The following is a 19,212-nucleotide window of genomic DNA, read 5'->3' on the forward strand; positions in this document are numbered from 1 at the left end:
AAATTGTCAAGAATTCTGAATTAATAATGAATAAGGTTACATAACTTAGATTGTACAGTGCCAGCAAATCTTCAGGAGTGCTTTCAATATGGAGAGCTCTCTATTAATGGTCTCATGTTTTCCTTTATGCGACATACTCAGTGATGCCAGATGAAGGGATGGGAATAGTGTTTGGGGCAGAAGTACACGGCCATAGAAACGTTATGTTGTGACTTAATAGCTGAATTTTTAAAGTATTGATTATTTTTTAATATTAAGATTTTATAGTTTGTACAACTTTCAAACTTTATTGGTTTTTGTCTGTTATTTTGGGGCTAATAAAACTAATGTAACATATGTGTAATAATGTGCAGATGGTTAATTGAACTACATCTGTTTTTTTGAAGTTGAGGATTAGTTAGCCTGCATGTTTGCTTTCTCTACAGAATATTTTAACTTTGTAATAAGGTGACCAATGTCCTTATTTGACAGATAAATGTACTTCTATGTTATGTATTTGTTTCCCTCGGGGAAAGAATAAAGTTACTATTTATTCTGCAAGCACATCAGAGAAACAAGTATTAATTATAACTTTTTGTCCTGTCTTTTTAGGCGCTCTTTTGAATTTTTAGACCTGTTGTTACAAGAGTGGCAAACACATTCATTGGAAAGGTATGGGCCAGTATTCTTTTTCCCCAAGAATAAACTGGTAATTAATTTTAAGACAGAAGTCTTTTCATTGAATCTTACAATTGGATTACGTTGTTCGGTGTTGGCCAACCTTTCTAGCACAGCAGGCCATGTGGCTCATTCAAGTGCCAGGGAGGGAGGGAGCTGTGTGCTCCAGCCTTGACTTCGTGTTGCCTCTTCTCCTTACCCTCTGCCTCTTCTTCTGTACTGTATGTGAGCAGTGCATACCGTGCTTTCTCAGAGTTTCACTTATATCATGTGTCCTGTGCAGCAAAGATGCGCAGGTAAGCATCTGTCCTTTCTCCTGAAAGGAGGAGATTTGCGTATTCATCATCAAAGAGCACAAGTGGGATTAGGCTGAGGGCGACTTCTGGTAATCATTGAGTACACTGTAGCTTCTCCGGGTAGATAGGAAAGTAGTACATGCATCAGCTCTGCAGAATGTGTACTGTAAGCACAGAGTAAGACCAAAGGGACTACAGGGCTGCCAGAGAAGGCTCTGAAGAGCTCGTCCAGCTCCATAGTCACCTTTCAGCCCCTCAAGGTGCTACTGAGAAACGAAGTAATGGGGAGATCACTTGATTTGTGTTAGAGTGTGTATGTGTGTGTATTCAAAAAAAAACCAAACAAACCACCCCCCGAAACATGTCTTGAATTAAAATCTGTTTATCATCACAATTTTCAGTTGTTCTGATGGGCATTTTGCTGTTTTTTGAGCATGTGTTGAAGTTTAGAACTCAAAATACCAAAAGCATTCAGAGGTGAATTTCCAGGAAAGCAAATCTACTAATCTTAACTTTTTTTGTTTTCTTACTGTTGATGTAGTAGGGGAAATAGTTTCCATTTCAGCAAAGTAGAGGTCTTAAAATGTTATTTTAAAAATTCTTTTTAAAGTGTGATAGGTGGATGTGTATCTGAAAAGTAGATTATAATTCTTTTACATTGAAGGAGGAAGCTTACCTAAAACTTTACAGAAGGTGCAGCGATGTCATCAGTCTGCTTAAGTGTTTGTTTACTTCATATCTTAGAAAGAACCACTATCTCAGCTGGTTTTTTACTTAAAGAAATGTTAGTTAAAGTGTAAAACTTTACTAAAAATAGAATTTGGAGTAGCAATATAGCATAAAGAATGTCTGTCTTCTAGGCATGCAGCTGTCTTGGTTGAAACGATCAAGAAGGGCATTCATGATGCTGATGCAGAAGCAAGAGTGGAGGCAAGAAAGTGAGTTTTGACTATGTTTTGCTCTGAGAAACTGTATGTTTTACATGAGCGATAGAAGGGTCTAACTGGATGTGAGCAGGTAACTATGGCTGAAGAAGAGGGCACAAGTTAGGTTGAAAATTGATGTTTCTGTCTCAGAGTCTTGAATTAATATCTAGTTTCTTTTGCAAAAGACATTCTGAAAGTTGAGGCCGTTAATAGTCGTGCAGCATTTGAGAATTCTATTGAAACAGGAGTCATAAAGGTTGATACTGCTGCATAATCATTCTTTCCCACCCCCCGCAATTAAGTAATTCAACAACTGCAGCACTTTGATTAGTGAGTAGGCCAGAAAAGAATTTCTCTTGCGTCCCCACGGAATCAGTAAGTGAACGCGAGAATTTCAGAGGATAGACTTACGTTATTTTGAAAAGATTTAGTCAATTTGAATGTATTGCATGCATTACGTATTTCCAGTCTGAGTTTCTTTCCCTCCCATCCCTGGTTCATTCTGTAATCTTTACTTCCTGACTCCACACTTTGAAGAAAATACAGAGCAATTACATGTGGTTATTCTCTTATTTTGCAGGGCTTATCTGGGTCTTAGAAATCACTTTCCTAGTGAAGCTGAGACTCTGTACAATTCTCTTGAGCCACCCTATCAAAGAAGCCTCCAGACCTACTTGAAGAATTCTGGCAGTATAGCATCTCTCCCTCAGTCAGACAGGTCATCCTCCAGCTCGCAGGAGAGCCTAAAGTAAGGGTCACTTAACGGTTTCTGGGCCTATAAACAAATAGAAACTGTTTCGCAAAAGCAAATGAGCCAGACTTGTGTGCTGTACAAAGAAACTGCAATTGTATTTTGTCACTTTTAATTGTTTTTTAAATAAAAAAATTCTTTTTTGTGTTTTGCTGTATGATGGTATTACCCCAGCAAGGTGAAAAATAAGGGCAATCATGAACTGAATTTTAGCAGGCTGTTCGTATTCATATATTTATTCCTTATCAACCTCTGTTACAACAAAATACCTTCAAGGTTTACATCTTGATGTCCAGCCTTCTGGTGCAATAAGTGTAGGAAAGAAATGATGTTGGTGTTACGGGGTTTTTTTATCCTTTTTCACGGGGAAGTATGAGAAAGAGACATTGACAGTGAAATTCATTCAGATCAGAGATCGTTTTTCTTCACAGTATTGAATAGATATTGGCAGTATTTTGCAGCTATGCTAATTACCACAGGGTGGGTCAGTGATATATTAAAATGTATAGACAATTGTGAGCTGTATAGATTAAAGTTTGCTTAGATGCCAATAGCAAAAGAAATCTACTGGCTTTTTAGTAGAAATGTAAAATAGTAGTAGTAGTATGTAGTGATTTTTTTAATATTTAAATTCTAGAAAGCTTCCTCAAAGTATTTGAACCTGTTAAGATTTCGATTCAGATGCTTCATTTCCAAACCAGAGAACTTGTCTGCTCACTTTTGAAAGCAAAGACTGCTTCCAGGATATTGGAAGTTAATTTTTTTCTCTTTTTTTCTTTTTTTGGCAGCTGCCTTAAATATCAGAGGATTCCCTCTTCTGTGTCAAATCTTATCTTTCACATGATACTTGTAATTATAAAAAACATTTAAAAAATAATTGTCTGTAATGTAGGCTATTGCTAGTGCTTCATTTTCCACAAACGTTTATTCAAAGATTAATTACTCTTGTTTAAATTAATCTATAATCCTTGTCTGAAAATCAAAGTGCTGTTAATGAGTTACTAGTAATAAAATGTTAAAAACTAAATTACAGAGAAATTAGAATCTTAAAATACTCTTAAATCCTCAAGTGTTACTTCCTGCATTGCAATATAGTAAGTACTACAGCACAGAAAGGAAGGAGTAAAATAAGAGATGAACAGAAGAGATTATGATGTTGCAAATTAATTTTTAAATGATTTTTCACTAATTTTGCATTTAGATGCATAGTGTTTTCCTTGTATTACCCAAAATTGTATTTCTGGATTCTAATATAGATGCTGAGTTCTCCCTCTATAGACTAACTTAGTAAATATAGGTATGGTTTTCTTAAAAGTCTGATTCCCCATGATTTTTGACCTTCTGAACTTACAGCTCTAACAGTTCATTGATCAAAAAATGGTTTTAAAGAGGATGGTGGAGTGAGAGAAATGTGGTGACTTGTGCCTACCTATATGAAATGCTTAAATGAAATTTCAATCACAGTAGATTGTGCAAGTGCTGCAGCTGTCTGGGCCTTCTGTTTAGAGCAGCTTCTAAGGTCAGGATGCACCCAGGAGCTCTGTCTGGGCCTCCTCCACTTACTTGCAGCAAAATATCTGCAAAATACTAGTTAGCAATGTCAGAAAAGCAGGTACTATTCATAAGAAGCTACAAATACATGATCTTCTGTTAGGTAACAGTGCTGACCTCTGTATTATCATTGAGTGTCTGAGCTAATAACTCAGATAAATACACAATATTATGCATAGCTTTTCTCTCTGCTTTTTTGCTAAAGCTGAGACTCGAGACTCTGGCTGTAATTTGACTATTGATTAAATAGTCAACTATTTCAGCAAATACAATCCTTCCCAGTCAGATAAATATTTAGATGGCTAGGTATGAATCAATGCATAAAGTATCATGTTTTCTGCTACTAGTCTTTTGCTTTTCCCTGGTCCCTCTGACTGACTGTATTTTACCTTTCTGAACCAGGCAGAAGGAAGAGCTCACAGTTAAACTTGAGTAGACAGAAAGATTTTTGCTTTGGCAACTACTCATTTATGCAGTAAGAGTAAAGGGAAATGGAGAGACAGCATAGCGGAAAAGCTGTGGCATTTTTCTCCTTTTATAAACTGTAAGAGCCTCTAATATTCAAACAGGGGAAATTCTGCTTGGAAGTTCCAGTATTTTTCTTTTTAATTTGTAACTCAGTTCTTGGGAGATGTAGGACTGGAGAGCTCATGAATTATACACCTGTTTTCATTGTTACTGCAGACACCACATAATATCTGTCATAAATCAAGCTTTTTGTGTAGCTCCCCCTGTTCTTGTTTGACGGCTGATTCAGAAGATCAGACCAGTGGTTAATACCTTGTACTGACAGCCTTAAATGTTTCTGTAACCAAGTCTGGAATGCCTGAACTTTGTGTTAGCAAACTGTGCCTTTTGGTAACCAAAGGATCAATGCTTTGTGATGAAGATGTAATTTTATAAAATACAAAAGACAAGATGATTGTGTTTTCCTTATCATTCTGTATTTAATGTGTCTATCTAAAATATGCTGAGAAAGTTGAAGGGGAGAAAAGAACAGAAGATTTATTTTTGTCTGTTATTGTTGCCTTTTGGATCTGATACCTGAGACTGACTTAGTTGGTTTATTGACTTTTTTCCCCCCCAGTCGGCCTCTATCTTCTAAATGGTCTGCAGCCAGCCCAGCAAGCCTTACAGGCAGAGGTAAGGTGGTTGCTATATAGTGCAGTGCATGATTAAAATCTTACTGTCTTAAGCATTTACTCTTTTTCCAAGTTGAATAATGGTATGTGTCACTACAGACTGCACCTGGAGCTAAGATTGCCTCATACTTGCTTCACATTTTATGTATTTTCAGTTTTGTCATGGAACAGTTGCTCTCAAAGAAGCAAAATGTTATTCTGTGGTCTATTCATGATTATTAGGCTTATGGCAATTGGAAATGAAGGACTCATACCTTTCATCTATTCCCATGTAGCCGCTGTTCTTTATGAAAACCAAAAAACAAAACCACAGATTTGTAATTCAAAGAATTTAATTTTGTCTTGAGTTTTCAGAACTTAATACCTTCTTTCTCTTTTCACATAATGTGTTTGTAACTCTTGAGGAGTAAATTGTTGAACTCCTTTTTACAAATGGCCAATACTTGAGAGTGCTTATTTTCTGGATATTGAAACTGTTAAGGAGAAGTCAAGTTTTGAAGACCTAAATCAATGGTTAAAAGTAACTGAAGTGAATAGTTAATATTCAATAAATAATAGGAAGTGAATATGAAAATACTTTACAGAGGATTAGACCCTAAAGCAATTCCAGGTAAGCATTCAGCTTGCCTGTGGCTTTATCATAGCTGAAGTGTGGGAATATTATCTTCCCTCAGTATCACAAGGGATGATGTGGATTTGCTTATGTTTGTGAATCATTCAATAATGTATTCAATAATCACGTAAAGGTTCAGAATTATGTAATGTGTACAAGGGTGGAAGCACATAGTTTGTATTGTATAATGGTAAAATTTCATGCTGAATGAAGATAAATACTACTGTAAAATAAACTATTCTTTATCTGAATTTCATGGCAACACCAGGTCTAGTTTACTTCTTAACCTCAATAATACTTTGTTAATATTGAGTTACAGTATTTTACGTTGTTTCCTGTACTTTTTGCAGGTATGCTGCAGTAGTAGAAAATGTTGACCTTTTAAATATAACTAATTTTATTCATTACCAACTAATTTCCTTTTTTCTTTTTTTCTTTTTCTCTTTTTTTTTTCCTAGTTTCAGGCAGCAGCAAGAGTGTTCCAAGCCCGGGAACTCTGCAAAGGTCTCGCAGTGACATTGATGTTAATGCTGCCGCAGGTGCAAAGGCCCGCCATGCTGCTGGACAGACAGCTGGAGCTGGGCGCTTGTCAGCAGCTGGTCTACCTCCAGGATCTTATGCTTCGCTAGGTAAAGGAAACATCTTCACGATACTGTGAAATATTTTTGGAAGTTTTTGATCAAAAAGTTACAGGAAAATATTTCTACATTTAAAAAATTGTTATTGTTTTTAGTAGTATTGGAGTATTGCAAAAGAGCAGATGTTCTGAAGTAAGTTACCAACTTTACTAGAGGTTTTATTTTTCTTGTGCTGGAAGATTGCCAATGAAAAGAATGTATCCATACTGTGTTCTTTAAATGTGTTAATCTGGAATTAAGTATCAGAAGGAGTGGTACCTTCGCTTAACAGCAGATGGTGATCATGGCTTTTTTGTTTCTAGACATAATAGGGAAATGACTGTTAGGACTCTTGATTTTCCATTTTTCTCAGCTTTTTTTTAGCTGTCTATTTTACAACAATGCTAAAGAGACATCCTGGCAGTAAGCGATGACTTCTTCACGTAGTACAGAAGTGTTCTGCACAATAACATACAACATTGATTTCACAGATTTCTTCCTAAGCATGTTGGTGGAACTATGTGTATGTTTTTGTCTAGGTGACAGTCTTCATCGATAGGAATACTTGCTGTTAGACATAGAAAGTGCTACAAATAAGAGTATTTGGTGGCAGTGGTGGTAGCTGCTAGAACCTCCACCTAAGTGGGGAGGGTAAAGGAATATGGATATAGCTTTGTTATTTTTAGGTTATACATACTGTAGGGGTAGTAGTGGGAGAAGTCAGGTTCACTGGTCACAAAACTGTTAGGTTTTTTTTTTTCTTCTTGGCTTGTGTGCCAGCTAGAGCACTAAGGAGGCATATCCTAATGTCACTATTGCTGAAGGTGATCACAAGAGAGGCAGAGAAACGATATCATCCTTCTGATTTACCTTGTGTTTGGGGAGATATTAGGATACACTTAGGCTATGGTTTTTAAAGTTTTTTGTTGTGCTTTTTAAAATTAAAATTTAAGTTAAAAACTACTTAAAATTAGTTGATTTTTTTGTCATTAGGGCCTACTTGAAATGGTTTGAACACCGTTGATTTTAGGATTAAGTTTATGAGCGTGAGCACTGCTGACTAAAAGGAATACTTGCTACTTGAAATAGTAACTTTGGGTGTGGGCTCCCTCTTGTGCACACAGCGGGGGAATCAGAGAATGTCTGGTAGCAGGTGGACACCAAAGTTAGGCTGCTCAGTTTGCTTGATGGAGGAGATACACCTATGGTTATCGCTCAATGAATTCTCAGTTCCTCCTAACTTAATGCCTAAAAGCCTGAAATAGGTGGGATGATTATTCTCCAGTGTCAGAGACAATACAGTCTGGTCCGTTTTGGTGTACAACAGGACATACTCTGAATCTCAGAGAAAGCTGGAGTTCAGCTATTGTGAGAAGTAAAAGTAACACAGAGCATGGTGATAGAAGGAAAAAAAAGTCAAATGGAAAGCAGAGAGAGAAATATCTCTGTTAATCTGTCTTTTTCATGCTGCTGAAATGAAGAGACTACTTTGGTCTTAAGAGTTGCACAGAAAATTAGTTCTTGATTGGAGTGTTGGTTTGCTTTCAGGACATTTTAAGCAATAGGTGATTCATGCCCAGAATTTTGTAAGCAAGGCTTGAGAAGGGCACAGAGGTTTTTCAGGGAAGTAAATAGTGGTGGTTTTATGCAGAAAAATAACAGGAATAAAGAAATGGCTTATTCTCTTTGTAGTTTATAGATTTGGTGAGTGGGGGAGAGGAGCAAATAGGCATTAAGTCCAGGTCATATTCTTTTGAAGGATTTGAGTAGCTGGAAAGCTTTGCCTTGCTAGCAGATGCAGTCTCTTGTGGAGAAGAATGCAACGGTGGTTTGAAATGGCAAAATAATCTGATACTAGCAGTGTATAGTAAAGTCAAATATTATTACAGATGGTATAAGGGCAGTGATAGTCAAGGAGACAAAGGTTTGTTTACAGTCACACAAAAGCAGGACTGCTCGATTGATCTTGGCTCATTCTCCTAACAGTTTTTCAACAGTGGTCAGGTAATTTAAATGGCACATACCTGTCCCCTCTTATGTACAGAGTGTGACTGTTGTGTGTTTGGCTATGGATAAACCATGAAATCCACCTCAAAATATTGTTTACTCTTAGTTTTTGAAAGATAACCTTAAAATTAATGGAGCGTGAGTCCAAGCAAGTGCTGTTTCAGAAAATGGGCTAATTGGTAAACTTCTCCCCTCTGTTCATTTTAAGGGGGTTGTTTAAATCCAAATATGGCAACTTAAATGACAGAATTGGCAAGATAATGCTGTCCACAGTACTAAAATGCCTAGAAAATCTTACTGTATTTCCAAAATGCTTTCCACGTCTTCTCAGATGTTGCAGTCAATACCAAAATAAATAATAATGTCTCCTCTGGAGCTCGAATTTATTTTCATTTTCACCCTTACTTATAGAGAAACATCCACCTTTTGCTTAAACAGCTGCCAGATTTAGAGCCTCAGAGGGCCACTATAATTGTCTCTACCTCTCTCTTCCCTTTTTATTAACAGAAGAACTCTTGCTTGCTTGCTTATTTATGTTTGTTTGGATTTTTTTAAAAGACTGTTCTAGAAGCATGAGGACATTCTCTAGTTATTTTAAATGCTGACTGTCTTTGACATCCTTAAGTATTAATGTCCTTTTTGAGGAGACTTGAGCCGTAATTATGTGTCTCACACTAAATATTTTAATTCTGATTGTTACTGTCAGAATATGTATGCACTACCTTCCAGCTGAACTGGTAAATCTTTAATGCTTTTAAACCAGAGTGGAACTTTCTCCCATTTGTCCTTTGTCTTTATTGTGATGTCTTTTTCCCTCCTGTCCCTTACCCCAGGTGGGGCTTCATGCTCAGTAGCAAATTTAGTAAGAAATAGGAATATTGTGGTTCGGTAATGATGTAAATATGTACTGATGCTTCAGTAGCTATTGACACCAAGCATGAAACAGTTTATAAATATTTTACTGTAAGGGTTTGCTCAAATCTGGGTAATATGGAGAGGGTTTATTCAACATCCCTCTGCAGGGTACTTGTACCTTGTTCTGTAATTTTGTACCTTGGATTGAGAGAAACCAGCTTTACTTAAGGTAGATTATACGTGCATGAATTAGATAAACATGTCTGCTGTATTTAATATTAATGTATTTTCCTTAATTAATGTTTTATGACTCTGCTGTGAACACCTTTATTCTAACACACTAAGTTTTCCATGTTTCTTTGCCTGCTTTTTCAACAAAGAGGATACTTCTGACAAGATGGATGGTAAGAAATTGTTTAGTCTGTCCTCTAATTCTATTAAATATTTAATAAAGTGTCTTTTATGTAAAATTATTAATGTTTAACATATTTGTCTGTTCATTAACAAAATACTATTCTGTTTTAATTAACCTCTATGTAATCCTGATGTCTTAATATGTGTTGTGTTATTGCTGTATTTGTCAATGTTTTTGATGATTGGTCTGTATCAGCAACAGAAACTTTATCTGAGATTGAATGTTAGTCCTGATTTTTTCAAAAAAATATTAATTACAGAGCACTTCTCTAAGCAATACATACTTTTAACTAGCTCTAGTTCCATTGTGTTTCATAGTTTTACCTATAAAGTTGAACTTTTTGACTTCTTGGCAGAACAGCAGTGGGAGAACAGAAGATGCTTGACCAATTATTAATAAAAAAAAACCAACCCAAAAAGCTGCACAACAACAAAAACCTAAAATCTTTTCTTTCAAAAGTATTCTATCAAGATATAGTCTAACTACATAACTTGAAGTGCCTGTAAATCCTGTACTACAACGTAATTCTATTAAAGAATAGTTTGTTAAGACAACCTACCTGGTAAAATAGCTTACCAAATATTCCAGCTAAGCTTTAGCGCTTACTCTTTCTTAATTCACTGTATTATACATATGGAGGGAGTTGTCATATATTTTTATCCTAACTGCAAAGCAGTTAAGAATCAGGCTTCTCATAGCAATTGTCTGTTTCAGATGTGTGTAAGTAATACTTCCCGTATAATAAAGTGACAGAGCCCCAGCTCGATGCCTGATAATTCTAGTTCTAATTTATTGCTGGGGAACACTTAAGTCCGTTATGTTTGCTACTTACTTAATAATTCGTGTCACATGGGTTTATTAACAGCACATTTTGAAGAATGAGTAGTTTACTGGAAGCAAAGCAGGTGATATTTTTAATAGAAATGAAAACAGTAAGAAGATAGATCTCTCAAGCCCAGAATCTTGAATCATTTCAAAGCACAGATAATCAGTTTCATGAGAGATACTTTTTGGAAGTATCTGAGCCATTTTTGAGTATTACAGATGGCAAACCTATTTTAATAAAATGAGGGGGTTTGTACAGGGTAGTAGTGTCTGTCTCATTTCCATATCAGTTTTCCTTATGTTGCACATAGTAGGATTTATTTATAACTATCTGTGCTGAACACTTAATCTTGAGCTTTTGCATGTTGTCACCAGCAATAAAGGTTCTTAGGGCCATGGTGCAGGCTTTTTCTTTTGTTCAGATCAGTAGTCACAACTAATGGTGTCCCACACATCTGTTTAAAAATAGTAGGGGAAGTGCTACCCAAATGATCAGAATAAGAGAGTTTTTTCCTAGAAGATATCTGTAGGGATGATGTGTGAGGCAGAATGAACACAGCTTAGGTCTCTAGTTGTAGTTGTATGATATAGCTGCTCTGATCTAACCACCACCAGGACGAACTAATCATTTTTCCTTTTCCCACTGATCTTGGCCACATGTTTTTACCACTTCTTTCACTAATGCTTGTAATGCTCCTTTATCAATCACTGTAGGTGAACAAACTCCAGAAAACTGATTTCATAAAACAAAAGTGAATAATACTCTGTTACTTAGCTTTTAGAGCTGACAGTGAGCCTGTAGCCATCCAAACCAGGTGGTAGCAGAAGGGTAGAGAGAGGAAGGAGAAGCATGAACCACCCCTTTTAGGAGCAGCTAGCTGTTAGCCTAACTTAGGTGTTGCATAGAACCTGCCTTCCAAGATCCAGCTCTGGAAGAATGTTGGATTTGGGGGGGTAGTTTTTAAAAATAGAGCCTTGAAGATAGCCATAGCCAGATTTGCTGAGAAACTTAAGTTCAGACTAGCCAAAGAAACTAACAGATGTTCTAATCATTATAGTTATCTTACAAGGCAACAATGGCAGAGAGTGAAAACAAAAGTGGAAATATCTTTGGACTTTTTTTGAGACATTTAACATTTTAATTTTTTTTACTACTAATATGTATTTTATTCCATAATCAGATTTTTTTCAAATGAACTTAGAGAGAGGAAGGACTGCTGTTTAGATAGCTTCCCATCAATTCCTAGGTACTGATGTCAGTAAAAAGATTTATCCAAGTCATTTTGTCATAATCAAGCCTGGTTAAGCTTGGCATACTTGTTCAACCGTGATCTGGTTTCAGCAAGCTCGCATTACTTCTGCTTATCTGAGCAAAACTTGATCATGTGCATGTAGATCTTCAGAGTAATCATGGATTAAATTCTGAGAAATCCTCTTTGCTGGCAGTTCGTATCAAATTATCACTGTCCAGTGTGGGAAACACTGTCCTTGTGTTTTTCTCTGAGATAATTTATAATAATGTGTTTTATATTTTCAGAAGAGCTTGCACTAAAATATTTTTAATGTCTGTTTTGATCTGTACATGTCATTTTGTTGACTTACCTTATAGATTTATTTTTTCTATTGATTTTTTTTTATTTTTGGTGGTTTTTGTAACAAGTTTGAAAGGTGGTGCTATTTATTGTGTTCTTGTAAATTGCTAACAGTATAGCATGGATGTTTCTTGATAACTTCATTTCAATTATGGAGTTGCAACACAAAAGCTTTAGACCTCTTGACTTGATAAAATTTGTCAAGATTCATAAGATTAATCTCAAAAAGGAATTGGAGAGACATAGTATTGTTTGGAATATCATGTATTTTATTATTTTTTCTGTTTAGGAACAGCTTCTGAAGATGGTAAGAAAATATTTTGTTAGAATAGCTAATATTTTCAGCTTCATATTTTCATTGATACAAATTAAGCTTTGAAACTAGAATGTGGTCTTTCTGGGGCTTTGTGGAGGTTCATAACTCCAGATAGCTTATGCATCTAATACTTGGTTGTCATGTAGTATTTTTAAAATTCTTTTGCATTTATTTTAATTCTCAAGTACTCATCTGCAGTAGAAGTGTCATTGCTTAACATTTTTAGTGTGAAAATATAGGAGCTTTGTAATTTTGCATTTGTTTTTTCAAGCAAATCTTGTCACAGAATATTTCATCAAATGTGTTCATGCTCTGGGAAGCAGGTGCTACTATTACTCATCTCTTTGAGACTTGGGAATTCATTTTCAATATGCTGTTAACATTTAAAGCTGTCATTAGTGAATGGATGTAGAGACTCCAAGTGAGTTAACAGTTCATTTGCCTCACAAATACAAACTGGTTTTTTTTTTTTTTACTTTGGTAAAATTGAACCAGATTCCAAACAATAATTTAACAGAGTATCGGAATAGTGGCACTCTGTATTCCTATGTTTTTGGGCCAAACTCTGAACGCAGTTACATGCCTTGCAGTCTCACAGCACTCAGTGGGAAAACATTGCCATTGCACGGGGATAACTAGTAGAGTTTCAACTAGTTAATCTAACCGTTCTTGCTAGTGTATTGTTTTCTAATAGTTTAGTGAATAACCTCCTTTATCCTGATTCTCTTCTTATAGACTCTCATCTATGGCTATTCCCTCTACTTGGATGAATAATATTAACTTGGTTGGTCTCCAAATTCTGCTGTGGAAAGCCTAAAGAGACTAGAACTAAATAACAGTCTGTGTACCTAATTCTTCTGGGTCAAATATTGACTCTACATGTCTAGAAAATATGCTAATTTGCTGTTTTAAAAGTGGATTACTTTGTTGAGCTAGATCCACTCTGTACAAGTCCTTTGGGTTTTGTTCTTGCAACTTGTAAGAATTATGGTTAGCATGGTTTTGGGTTTTGTTTCATTTTTCTGTTTTTTGAGAGGTTGTCTTAGGAAATGTAGTACACTACTTCTTTTATGAATAATCTTTGTTACCTATAATTCATCCAACTAGGGTCTTCCTTTCTTTTGTAATTTCACTGTATACTCTGAATGTTATGAGGAACATGGCCAATGCAGAAAGGTTTAACCCAAACCCAAGATGGTTTGGCATTCTAGAGACAAGTGAATCTATTGGTTTAGTTGTAGCTACTCAATTTAATCTGTCTCTTCCTCAGTTCTTCTGTTTGTTGAGGAGATTAGTATTTCCTTTTGTCATGTTGTCAGTGAGAAGTACTTAAGTGTACTTAGTCTCTGCAAAATGCTATAAAAGGCTTGGGAAATCCTGTAGAAGTCTATATGAATGTGGCTAGGAAAACAGTAGAATCTTCAGTAATAGGAAGGCTTGTATTTAGCTTTCTAAAAGGAGGAGTGAAGTTAGGAAGAAGCATCAGAACCCTATTAAAAAAAGTCAACGTAATTTTTGTAATTTTACAGTAGGAAAACTAGAATTACAACCACGAGTAATTATGAGAAGACTGTACCTGATACAGCAACATTAGCATTGCCTATTATATTTAATAAACTTCTCTTTTTAAATATAAAAAACCTATTTATTTAGGAAGCAAGAACTAGCTAGTTAGTTCAGGGTGTTTAAACAATAATGTGTAAATTATTTATCGAAACATGTAGCATCAGAGAAGTATTTTGATTCCTCAACTATTAAGTCCTTCAAGGTGTTCAAATTTCTACTAATTATCCCAAGCGAATTTTCACCAATTGAGTTACGCTATGCTTCTTTTTTTGTCTACAGAAACTTAAGAAAATATTAGTAAATGCTACTGATGCTTTGCTTTCTATATTCTACTGTGAAAAAACTGATTTAATGCCATTTTTCTTTTATAGGTCGTGTACGAACAAAGCTTTCGACGCCTTCTGTTGGTATTGGAAATTCTAAAACAGATTCCAGAGGACGAAGTAGAACGAAAGTGGTGTCACAGTCTCAGCGTATGTATTTTCTGTTTGTCAGTTATACCTGATAAAGAGGCCAAATGCTTAAGCATATATTCATTGACCAATGGCTACAGTCAAAGTTAATTTTAAAAAAAAAAGCTACATACTGAGTTGTTGTTCTGTGCCTTAGGTTCATCATCGCCAGACAAAAATGAAGGTATTTTTTCAGTGTTTTGGGTCAGTGGTATTTGCATGCTTTTCTAATTCATGTTGTTTTTCTCTGGACAAAATACTAGGTTAGGTCTTAGTTTACCAATTAAATTAGATGATGTAACAGGAAATTAAATCTATCCTTAAATTCTGTCTTCAATTATAACTTCTCAACATTCTTTTCCCCCCCTTTCTGACCTGCCCAACACAAACCAGTAAAGTTCTGTGTCAGTTACATGAGACACATGGACGAGCAATATGGAGGAATGGGTAGGCTGAATGGTGTCCTCAGTGTTATCTCCAAAACCGAATTTTTCATTTTTTCAGGAAGTTCTTATTTTCCAGCCAGAAATATCTATTTTCCGTTTTAAGCTCTAGGCACTACTTGAACTCTTGGTTATATATTTCTTTTTTTGTATTACAGCTGTTACCTGTACTTAACTCTTCTTTGGAATAAAAACACTAAACCCTAAATTTATAATCAGTTACTTAGCTTCTGTTGAATCAAAGGGTTAAACCAAACAGTTTACTGTATGTTAGCTAAGCCACAGTAATTTTCTTTGTGTGTTTAGAAACTAATGCAAAATTTCTAATCTAGTTGAGCAGTCTGTCATTAATTAAAAAGACCTGATTACCTCGCGTTCTTTGGTACTGGTTGACCCGTAGCAATTTGTTCACACATCTGACGTCTCCAGCAGACATCTTCTGACTAAGCTCTGTAGTGTTTTCAGATTCTCATCTTTGTCTAATTAAGTGAAATGCAATGAAATTAATGAAAGGAAGACCAATTAACAATATAATTAAAATAAACTAACTAGTCCTATAGCTTGTCAGGTCTAATGGTATAAACCTAGTAAATTATACAGGTTTTGAATTTTCCAGTACAATTATTTTGCTATCAGTAACCATATCCACTTTCTGTTAATAAAACCCCTTAATTCTGTGTTTAATGGCAGAAACATTTATCTTCATAGCAGTGACTGCATTTGTCATAAACAGAATAAGTTTAGAAGTTAAAAAAAGCAGGAGAGTTTTGGGAGGTTTTTTTCCTGTTAGAGTACTTCCCATTCAATTTTGCATTACTTCATTTTCCAGCAATCCACTTGGATCAAACCTGATCCAATGCTTGCAGATTTTGTGAAATAAAACTTTCAAAATATCTGAACAGATAAATATAAAATAATAAAATCCAATAACAGAAGCTCTCTTTAGTCTTTTTTTGCTTTGACAGTGCTGTAATACCACAAGTGTTTGTGGGATGAGAGCTTGAAAATAAAGTCTAATTATTGGCTATGACAAAGGTTGTGCAAAACTTGGTTTATGTTTTCAGTGTTAAGATGATAACACTGTATCATAAGCAAAGACTATTTGGATTAATATTTTAAGGTGGAGGAGAGGTAACAGTCCTGTCAAATCACTTTTTCCCTTTATGAAAAGCTATGAGCAGTACCTGTAACTCTTTTCATTAGTATTAGGAAAGTTCTGAAATAAGTTTTTTGAAAATACCTTCGTACTTTTAATAGATTTGGTAAATTATAAAAAAGTTAAGGTGTTTGATAAACTGTTTGGGGAGGGGTTAAATTTAGGTAGCAATATAAGACTTTTGTGATGATCATTGTTTCCCTGAATATACAGTCAGTTTAATTAATATCATATGACAAACTGAAGCTTTTTCAGTTTCTTTTTACTAATAATGACACTTTTTTCCCCAAGAGAATTCATTTTTGCATAGTATTAATGTCTAAAGATATAAGTTGAATTGATATTAAAATAACTAGATTTGTCTACAAGTGATGATGTGTGAAAATTAAATGCATGAATGCATCTTTACAGCCCTTTATTACTACTTCTGTTCAGAGCTGATGGCTTCAAATAGCTCATTATAACCTGTCAGTGGGGGAGAACAAGAATTCTGAGATGTTTTAAGGAAGATAAAGAGGGCAGATACAAATGGACAGGCAAAGGAGAATTGTTCAGGCACTCCATGCCAGCTATTTGCGTGATGCTTTTTTATGTGACTGAAAATTTTCACAGTACTGTAGGGAGCGAGATGTTTGATGTTTCCACACAGGGGATTATTTTAGTTCCCCAGTTTATGGTGGGAAAATAACTTCATATTAGATTTAAGCTTTTATTTTTTAAAAACCACTGTAACACAGATGCTTTTGTAAGTTTAGGGTTACAACTCTTTAGCACTTTTGTTCAAAGATCATTTTATGAAAGACTTGCAAATTTGAATGCTTTTAAAAAAGATACTTTTTTAGGGTTTTAGAAGCCCTTTACTCTTCCTCTTCTATTTTTAAATTGTAGCATAAAATAATGCATATACAATCTATGGCTCATTATTGTATTCTTATCTATGGAAAGAAAATTGTTCCTTTTTTTCCTCTCCTTCCTGTTTGGTTGTCAGGTAATTCAACACAGCGTGATAAAATTACATTACAATCTTCATTCAGAGAAAAAGAATTAAATTTCTGAATGGAAACAAATTCTTACTTTTTATACTTCAGATTAATTTTAAAGAGGAAAATCTGAAATTCTATGCAAGTCTTTTCAGTTGTGTCATTGTGAGTTTTTTTTATTTTGTCATCCACCGCACCTGCAGTTCAGTTCCTTTACTGTCTGTCTCAAAAAAAAAAAAAAAAAAAAAAAAGTTTTCGCCTTGTGTGTAATTTTTGTTCAGCTGTTGAACTTCTTGAACCTTTTTGGCAATGTAATATTCTTTTAAAGTAATATGAAGGCTACAGTTTCATGTTTAATTGAAATTTAATTCTTCAGTATTATCCAGTTGTTGATTAGAAAACTGAAGAATTGTATTTGCTTGTGCAGCTTTGCTTCATCTGCTTTGTACATATAGCATCTGAGTTTAGTTCTTCAACTGTGGAAGCTACTTAAAAGCACTGCTTTAGCATAACCCCCTTGTGGCTTTTTTTCCTGTGTGAAATGACTAAAGCTTTCTTATTTCCATTTGCCATCCATTTTTTAAACTGCTCTGCTCCCTCCCTCTTCATGGATTATAAACCCCTACCCTAATCCTGCCTTTACACTTGTTCAGGATCACAGTCTGCTAACCCCATTGGTGGTAAGAGTCTACGGAATTTGTGTATACATCATTGTTTGATCACCTGTTCGACATACCTCATTTAAGGACCCTATTCAGCAGAAATTCTGGCTCGCTTTTTTCCCATGTGCCACACTTACCTAATTGGATGTAATCTTTATTTAGAATGCAGTAGAGATGGGAGGGTTTTGTCATTTTGGAATACTTGTTTCAGTTATCCTTCTTTCATCGTTCAGTTTGCTTAGATCTACTACTGGTGGTAGTACTGACAACAGGATGACAATGCTGTTATTAGTATAATATTTTCAGGCTATTAAGCTTCATTTGGCTTATTTACGCTATAGTGGTACACTTTGCAGGTTACACGATAGAAAGATAAAGTACTAGAGTGAGAGGCTGCATTTCTTTGAGTATTCTGAGAAGAGTAAGTTTTCAGGTTTCTGATATATTGAAGAAAATCTTCTAAAAGTCTGTGGTGCAGAGAAAACTTTTACAATATTTTCATTGTTTTAAAGGGATATAAAATATTGGAGGCTAGGAAGAAGTTATAGTAATATCAGCTCTAAGTTGAAATGCCCTGATATGAAGAAACTGCCAAACCCTTAATTTTTGCAGACCACAGCAATTTTATAGATTTGCCTATTCTTTTTTTGTTATAGAAGTTATGCTTGTTTTTTCCAGGCTGTGTATATTTAATTTACCATTTCTGCTGAATAGGTCCATAGTTTGAAAAGGGATTTTGCTAAATAATCATTTCAAGTTTGAATTCAAACAATGAATCTGAAAGTATATGCATGGTACATTGTTTTAGTTTTCTCCCTTCCACTCAACATATATTTTATTTTGTTTGGGATTTTGTTTCTTTTCCCATATAGTCAAGCTTTAATCAAATTGTATCTTTTTTTTTTAAATGTGCCTCATAAGAAGTAACCCATGAAACTCACTTGAGATGTTGCATGCTAAATCTATAGATCTGATAGCATAGCTGTAGTCATACATGACTGATTATTTTGAAAAGATTAATGAAGGGTTTGTATCTGTATGTAACTAACCTTTGGTTAAAATGATGTTTTGCTTTTCATTTGGTCAGACTTCTTGAATTCTGCAGCTGGAAACAACATATCAACTGGTAGTATAAATTGGTTATAACTAGAGAAGAATGGATTCTTTGTTAGGGCTTAGAACTTCAATTTTCTGTAACTGAAATATTGAAATTAGGGATCAGTGACCAGTTTCTGGTAGTGAGTACAGTGTCTTGAAATGAACATTTATAGCACTTTATAATGTACAGTTTTGATTAATAAAAATATAAGATGCTTAAATATGTCTTGATCAATTTTTTTTTTAGTTTGTTTAAAACTAATTGAAAGTTTTCTTCAAATTTGTGGGGTAA

The 19,212-nt window shown here is 34.9% G+C and overlaps 1 protein-coding gene across 49 annotated transcripts in view; it reads left to right on the forward strand.

Moving 5' to 3' along the window:
* The window catches only part of CLASP2 (cytoplasmic linker associated protein 2), a 147,972-nt gene that overhangs the window by 86,005 nt on the left and 42,755 nt on the right, over positions 1-19,212 (forward strand). For 17 of the 49 annotated variants that reach the window (XM_054815216.1, XM_054815224.1, XM_054815241.1 and 14 more), the window contains 10 exons: positions 592-651; positions 1,814-1,891; positions 2,460-2,627; positions 5,269-5,324; positions 6,395-6,565; positions 9,796-9,819; positions 12,537-12,554; positions 14,501-14,602; positions 14,739-14,765; positions 17,814-17,840. In XM_054815216.1, coding sequence (XP_054671191.1) covers positions 592-651; positions 1,814-1,891; positions 2,460-2,627; positions 5,269-5,324; positions 6,395-6,565; positions 9,796-9,819; positions 12,537-12,554; positions 14,501-14,602; positions 14,739-14,765; positions 17,814-17,840 — 731 coding nt within the window. The remainder of the gene's footprint in view (positions 1-591; positions 652-1,813; positions 1,892-2,459; positions 2,628-5,268; positions 5,325-6,394; positions 6,566-9,795; positions 9,820-12,536; positions 12,555-14,500; positions 14,603-14,738; positions 14,766-17,813; positions 17,841-19,212) is intronic. The other 32 variants (XM_054815223.1, XM_054815230.1, XM_054815233.1 and 29 more) reach the window with 6 other exon arrangements.

The sequence above is a fragment of the Grus americana genome, chromosome 2, assembly GCF_028858705.1.
Source record: "Grus americana isolate bGruAme1 chromosome 2, bGruAme1.mat, whole genome shotgun sequence".
Lineage (NCBI taxonomy): Eukaryota > Metazoa > Chordata > Aves > Gruiformes > Gruidae > Grus > Grus americana.